At 27.3% G+C, this 8,200-nt stretch overlaps 1 protein-coding gene and 1 pseudogene across 3 annotated transcripts; both read right to left on the bottom strand.

Moving 5' to 3' along the window:
* Window positions 1–2,912: 2,912 nt before the first annotated feature.
* On the bottom strand, window positions 2,913–3,032 carry LOC122522679 (annotated as a pseudogene).
* Window positions 3,033–3,858: 826 nt separating this feature from the next.
* Window positions 3,859–5,510, bottom strand: LOC122522209 (geminin-like). 3 transcript variants are annotated; one of them, XM_043643051.1, is made up of 5 exons: window positions 5,169–5,510; window positions 4,634–4,749; window positions 4,410–4,543; window positions 4,144–4,316; window positions 3,859–4,033 (listed from the first exon to the last, which is right to left on the bottom strand). In XM_043643051.1, exons 1-5 carry the CDS (start codon window positions 5,220–5,222, stop codon window positions 3,974–3,976), a joined length of 537 nt encoding a protein of 178 aa, XP_043498986.1. In that variant the 5' UTR covers window positions 5,223–5,510; the 3' UTR covers window positions 3,859–3,973. The 3 variants fall into 3 exon arrangements, with proteins under 3 accessions (XP_043498986.1, XP_043498985.1, XP_043498987.1); XM_043643050.1 differs by having other exon boundaries at window positions 5,163–5,509; XM_043643052.1 differs by having other exon boundaries at window positions 5,097–5,179.
* Window positions 5,511–8,200: the final 2,690 nt, after the last annotated feature.

The following is an 8,200-nucleotide window of genomic DNA, read 5'->3' as shown; positions in this document are numbered from 1 at the left end:
TCGATTTTACAATTTGATTAATAACAAAAATATGTAATTTTAAGAAGTGCAAATAAATATGCACTTCTATTTGTTATTAAGGAAATTATTCTATTTCTTTTTGTTAAGCGATATAAATAAGTATTTGTAAATATATTATATTATGTAAGGTATAATGATAACTCAATATTTAAGTAATAATTAGATTATTATGCACACAATAATTATATATAATATTCACACAAACATATACAAATGTAATGATAGTAACTAGGTAAATATTTTTATTCTATCTATTTAACCGTAATATAATAATATATATATATTATATTATAATATAATAATATATATATATATATACGAAAGAAATATAGAGAAAATGCATAGATACCCATGTATTTTTTGTGAAAATGAAGAACATTATATAACACATTAACACTTTACATTTGCATAACTCTATATAAATAAAGGCACTCTAAAATGAAATACGATAAGATATTTTATTTACGAGCACTTTTATAATTTTGCTGTTTATTTTTCAATAATATTTAAACCCATGACTTTTAAGTTAGTGCAATAATTCACAGTGATACTTTATCTTATAAAATACCTTATTAGAAAAAATCTGATCACTATTTGATAATATTAATTTAATGAACGATTACCATTAACAATTGAAATATTTAACTATCAATGGACGTTTTCGACCGTACTAAGTCCTTAGTAAACTTAGTAAGTTAGTCAGAGTAAATAAAATTTTGCTCTGAGCGTCTGATCGCTGCGGATTTCTCCGTGGACACACTATCTTTTGCTACTTAATAGTGTCATAACCTATTTGTTTATGTTCAGAAAATTTCTCGTATATTGACAATATTTTTTATTATTGTAATAAGTGAGATAAAAATTTAATAAAATGAATAATTTTATAATGAATATCTTAATGGTGGAAATTTTTTATGACCCAGCCTATGATATTAATAATTTAGTGCATCAATTTCCAATAAACCGTAAATGCATAAATTTGTTAAATACAACATTTATCTTTGTATAGGATAAAAAGTTATGTTTTTGTTTATTTTCGTAAAGCCCTTAACAATATTATGTATGAAAGCAAGCATAATAGAATAAAATGATATAATTTTGTAACAATTCTGTATAAACCAGGAGGCAGAATTTCCACTTCGGAATGGAAGCAAGCCTAATGCATTTCCTGAATCCTACCTACTTAAAATTAAAGCTTTCACATTTGCTCACAAAAGTATGCTACCTGCTTGCTTATTATACATATTTAAAAAGAACAACTATACACACTAATAAATTCACTCCACAGTCCTCTTGTATACTACCAGAGTGCAAAAGCCTAATCTAGAAAACATGCCCGGGGCACCTCTGACACCCTAGTTCAACCACGTATTTTCTAAACTTATATGCTAATGGGTATACGTACTTTTTGCTGTAATCAACTGCCAAAGCTAATGATTATTGCAAATATGACTAAATCAAAAATACTGGTACATACTAGTATATATCAGCATACTAGTTTAATACAAGTATTGTCAAATTTCTACAAATAAATGTGGGGACTCTACTAATCAAAACGATTTTATTACGAAAAAAAAATTAGAAAAATTTAATAAAAATAGAAAAATACGATCATGTGTATTTTTCATACATATCACACCTAACTTTAGGTGTGCTATATTAATTATTAGTAGAACTTAGAATATTAAATAATGCATTAATTAAAAACTATCACGAAGCGATGTACAGTACACACTACTTAATATGCACACACAGGTGTAAAGTACATCATGCAACCATTAGCACAATAACAGCCGCCAATAAGGGAAAAACTTTATAAGCTATAAGTATATATAGTTATAAGTTTTACAGTACTTATATAGTTTTAGTAGAAGAGTAGATAATTAATCATTTCCTTGGACAATCAAAGGAGATGATATAAAACTATTTACTTTATTTTACTTACACAGGCTAAAGTTAGAGAATCTTTGCACGATTTGCAACCAACAGCTATGGACAAGGAAAATCTAGTTGGCGGTGGAAGAACCCTCAAAACAGATTCATCAATCAAAGATGCCTTAAAGAAGTATTGAAAATATATTTACTTTATTTGTATTGTATGTTTGATGAATTTGTATAAATACTTTTCTACTGTATCTTGAATTGGTAATTCTGTCGTAACACTATTTTCAGTCTCACTCAGGATCCTTTTTTCATAGGTTCTGACTATAGAATGTGCAAATGACTTTCTGACCTTAGCCTGTTTTAATAAAACAGAAAACTATGATATATTACATCCCTTAGCTGAATTAATGCTCGATTAATGTAACCTTCTATTAAATTATGTTATTTTTAGCAATAATTTTTTCCCAGCATGTATTGATAAAGGAATAATTATTTAAATGTATTTACTAATATTCGTTTGCGAAATAATGTAAATTAAATCAACCGTTACTTAGGGTGTGCTTTTATCATATGTTATAACTTGTTGCTCAGACTATTTAAAAAAATTTAGCTTCATACTAATCCAATTCTACAATAAGTCTAACAAAGAAAATATCTAATCAATTATTAAATGTTTCCACGACATTGATAAAAGAATAAAAAGAAAATATAATACCAAGTTTTGAACTTTCGTTTCACTTGTTGGTTTTATCATTTGGTATTTATATTCCAAAGTAAAAATGTAATCTGTTTATGAACAAGATAAAATCAACCTTGTTAATAGAAGCATATTTCTTCTTCTTCTTTTTATTAAGACTTCGTCCTGTTATAATAGCTTTTTTATTGCTATTTCTGGGAGCGACTTTATTGTTTTTTTATCGAGGGTAGGTTGCTAGCCTCACCCTCGAACCCTCTCCTGTGCCTGTGCTTGGCACCAGCTTCTAGGTAGTAACTAGGCAGAGTCTTGGCGTCAACGGCACACGGTATTCCCAAGCGATTCACCCATCCAAGTACTAATCGTGCCCAGCGCTGCTTGACTTTAGTAATCGAACGGGAACTAGTGCTTTTAGCGCGGTATGGCCATTGACATAGAAGCATATTTAAAATAGTAAATGTAATTTCATTATGGATAGATGAAAGATTAAGATATTTGATAAGAAGGGAAATAACTAAATATTTAAGCTTACATCAAATTAAGAATTTTAATTAGATATACTTTCTAACGAAAAATGATTATACAAACTTTCCTAGAAAAATGAATAGGGTTATTTCTTAGAACTCATTGTCAAATTAAATATTCTGTAGTATTGCTTATATACGAAAATTGCGCTTCAAAACTGAGTTTATAGATGAGACGCATCAATTACTACAGCATAGGAATATTTTCATAGTTCAGAATAGCCAACTGTAATCATTTTTACTTTCAAAGTTTTTTTATTCATTAAAACTGTAAATAAAAAAAAGTCTTTAACGAAATACGCGAAAATAGTATTTTATTTATTATATAAAAAGTATTTCTATAATCCGTCATGGTTTTTATGTTTTATAAGTGTAACTGTTGATTTTACTATTATTTGTACCTTGGAACTTGAACTATGGTTTCTAGACGGTTGTGATAAGCCTATAAAGTGTCAAATATTTGACCAAAATTTGTATTACATGTGAACAGTGGATATATATTCGAGGAGTATCGGATAAAATATACCGTCGTATTTAATTTATTTTTCATAAAATAAGATATTAAATAGTTTGAATATTATTCTTTTGAAACATAAAGTTAATTTTATATATATTCATGAATAATGAAATCTATGAGGGATCTAAAAGTTTCTGCCTTAGACAAAAATAACGTTTATATATTTTATATTTATTTAAATTAATAATAAATGTTTAAATCATTAAACTCAATATATAACTTAAATACAAAATTGTTTAATAATCTTTAATTTTTTTTAGGCTTTTATACAATATGGAGTTACTGTATAAAAATAATATTTGTGTGAATCACTCTTGAAAATATAATATAAAATTAAAGAGCACTATCTTCCAATGAATTGTGTATGCCATTGCTATCATCTTCAATCATTTCCTGTAAATAAAACATAATATATATATATAAATATATATATTTATATGTACATCATCATTATCAAAATCATTCGTTAATTACTAATTGCAATAAATTTTCCTTTCACTTACTTGTAATACTTCAACTAATGCCCGTGTTTCGTTCAACATTTCGTTACACAAACGATTTTCTTCCTGCAATGATGCTATGCGTTCATGTAATATTTTATTTTCATCTAGCGTTTCATTAAGTGCTATTCGTCGTCTTTCTGCTAGTACTTGCCAATAATTCTCGCTTGGACCAGCTGCAATGCAAAAACACATTATTAATTTAATTAGAGATCTGTGTAACTTCCTCATTCGATACACATTTATTGCGAACACAATTTGATATATACCTTCAGAGGTTAAATCTTCTATTTCGATTTGAATCAGCTCTCCTCTACTTGTTTGAACTGCCTTATTTTTACAAATAACTTTTTTGTGCTTTTGTTTTGCTATTTTTGGTTTCTCCGTTGTGCTTTCAATATCTCTGTTGTACAAAATCATACAATAATATTATTTCTTGCGGAATACATTCATCTAACATACAAAACAAATAAAGTAAATATATTTTCAATACTTCTTTAAGGCATCTTTGATCGATGAATCTGTTTTGAGGGTTCTTCCACCGCCAACTAGATTTTCCTTGTCCATAGCTGTTGGTTGCAAATCGTGCAAAGATTCTCTAACTTTAGCCTGTGTAAGTAAAATAAAGTAAATAGTTTTATATCATCTCCTTTGATTGTTCAAGGAAATGATTAATTATCTACTCTTCTACTAAAACATGTTATTTTTGACGATAACGTTTTTTCAGTAATGTTATAATCAACAAACAATTCTTAAAAATATTTTTACTAAAATTCGATTATGTTATAATTTAAATTGAACTAACTGCCATTAAGAATGGACTTTAATCAAATGTTGTGTGTTGTTTTTAAAATGTATTTTAATATATATATATTTAAAATATATTTCTTTTCTATAGAATTGTACTCATAACTACACTTCAACTACACTTCACACTAAAGTGTACTTCAACTTACACTTCAATGATAAAATTTATTCGTGACATTTTTGAATTAATGGAAAAAAATAGAATAAACATTTACATTAACCTCTGATGTGGTAGTTTTGGCGCCAGAAACTTTTGGATCACTCGTAGGTTTCATTATTCATGAATATATATAAAATTAACTTTATGTTTCAAAAGAATAATATTCAAACTATTTAATATCTTATTTTATGAAAAATAAATTAAATACGACGGTATATTTTATCCGATACTCCTCGAATATATATCCACTGTTCACATGTAATACAAATTTTGGTCAAATATTTGACACTTTATAGGCTTATCACAACCGTCTAGAAACCATAGTTCAAGTTCCAAGGTACAAATAATAGTAAAATCAACAGTTACACTTATAAAACATAAAAACCATGACGGATTATAGAAATACTTTTTATATAATAAATAAAATACTATTTTCGCGTATTTCGTTAAAGACTTTTTTTTATTTACAGTTTTAATGAATAAAAAAACTTTGAAAGTAAAAATGATTACAGTTGGCTATTCTGAACTATGAAAATATTCCTATGCTGTAGTAATTGATGCGTCTCATCTATAAACTCAGTTTTGAAGCGCAATTTTCGTATATAAGCAATACTACAGAATATTTAATTTGACAATGAGTTCTAAGAAATAACCCTATTCATTTTTCTAGGAAAGTTTGTATAATCATTTTTCGTTAGAAAATATTGTTGCGAAAAGTAGGTAAAAAAATTAATCAGATAAAATAATCAAACGAATAATACATCATAGAATCTATCTGTAACCAAGTAATAAAACATATAATATGTTTTCTTACGAAATTCTATTTAAAATTTGGAAAAGTCACATATTTATTCGTTAATGTTACTTATTGTTAAATATAAATATAAACATAATATAGCGTTAATTATTTTATATATCTTTAGATTCTAATTTTGAAATATCTTATTTGAAATATATTGATTCTCTTGTTTGACTTCTATCAAGTCTTCTTCGAATATTTACAATTTATAAATATATCTGTTCCGGAATAATGGGAAATCCGGCAATGTTAGCAATAACCCGACATTGTCCTCAATGCAAAGCGTTTTTTGACAAAGTCGGAAATGTATTCATATTTCTCACATTTCCTGGAAATTCTTGGGCATGACCAATGAGGAATCAGTAAAGTAAAAAAGTAGAAATAAAATATTTCCTTCTAAACCCGCTTATCTTCTGATACGATAACGAACAAAAGATACAGATTTTTTACGGTAATCTCTATGAATATCTGTCTAAACATAATATAATCTTCTACTACGATAAGTAATAATAGACCCTGCATAATAATATATCGGTATAAGGTCAGTTGCAATTTCTACAAGTGCGCAAAGTATAGCGACACACACACTCTCAACACCTGCACTATGCTCGCTTTTGTGTATGTGTGTGTGGGAGCGGGGTGTGGGTTGTTTGTGGGGGGGGATGCGTATGCTGTGTGTGCCTGTTGCCCGATAATGTATTCTTTTTAATATTGCCTTATGTAAGTAGCATTTGGTGTTCTATAGAATGTCTAAGTATTATGTTCAATGCTTAGGAAAAGTCCGTACAAATTCTTCTGTTTCGGACTTTGTCAAAAGATACTTTGCATTGAGGACAATGCCGAAGTATTGCTAGCATTGCCGGATTTCCCACTATTCCAGTAACATATATACTATCAAAGAATATATCACATACTATCATATACTATCAAAGAATACTGTATACTGTAAGAATACTGTAAGAATACAGTATTCTTTCATAGTATTGTACCGTCATCGTGTTAAGAACCTACTATCGCCTACTGGTGGTCCCAGTAGTAACAAAAATGAAACTGGATAGATAAAAAAGGGGACTTGTGAGCTTCTATGTACCACAAAAAAGTTGGCATAGAACTGCAACAGCAGGTATGCCAACTTTATTTTCATTTTTTTCAAAGTGCTCTTGCACCTTGAATTTGTTGAAGTGCATGCGTATAACGTATTTCCCACTTATGACGTCATAAATAAAAAGTATTAAATAAAATAAAGTTGAAGAGCCGACAAACAAAAAGTGAGCAATTGATTGAAAACAAAAAACAATAGAAAACTTCATTACTTTGCTTAGAAATGAGAAAAGACGTATTTGTTTTTTCAATTATTAATAATTAATTAATAAAGTGAGCAATTATGGATTTTGATTGAACAATTAAGAGCATTTATTCATTTTTTTTTACTAATTATTTTATCACTGATTGTCAATCCTCAGTCGATAATTTATCTATAAAGTAGTTAGTCAATGATTGAACCTCACATTGACAAATTACTCTATATACTTGCATTGATTAACTATTTCGTAGAAATAGTTATTCAAATGTAAATTTTCTAATAACAGAAAAAATAGATTATATTATATTTATAATAGGAGTTGTATATGTATGTTTGCAGATATATATATTTAATTAGATAGATTTATTCAATTAGACTACATAAAATGCTCTTCATAATTAAATATATAAAGTAAATATACATTTCAATAAAGAAAGAAAGACTTTTGTAAAATAGCCAAGAAAAATGATTTACTCTATATAAGCTGTTACTAATTCACAAAATCTTACATATAAACGAGATGCATCGTTATTTACAATAAAGTATAAATAAATACAAAATACTTATAGAATTATATTATTTATGTAACTTATGGGAGATAGTTATAATTACGTAAGTCCTTGCTTGCACGCTACATATATATAAGATGATTTTATTTTTTAAAAGAAAAAATACTAAATATATAGCAGAATTAATATTATAAGAAATCTGTATAGATATACATACGCATACACATATAGTAATAAAAAAGTATGTCTCCGTATCTTATAAATCCAATATAATATTTACACCACACATACTAAATTGAGAAAAAATAAATACAACTTGGTTTTATAATACTTTCCTAAATGATCGTGAATTTTTGGTATAAACAATTAAATTTTATTATATCGCGATTTGAATATGTTAGCATTTTACAGATAATTCTTTTGGACAGAGATAATTGCAGACAACTGTTTTAATTCAACTAGTATTCTTTTATTCGCTTAAT

This window comes from Polistes fuscatus, unplaced genomic scaffold, assembly GCF_010416935.1.
Source record: "Polistes fuscatus isolate 324 unplaced genomic scaffold, CU_Pfus_HIC Scaffold5, whole genome shotgun sequence".
NCBI classification, from domain to species: Eukaryota; Metazoa; Arthropoda; class Insecta; order Hymenoptera; family Vespidae; genus Polistes; species Polistes fuscatus.
The sequence above is the reverse complement of the archived record's forward strand: the minus strand, read 5'-3'. Positions and strand labels throughout refer to the sequence as shown.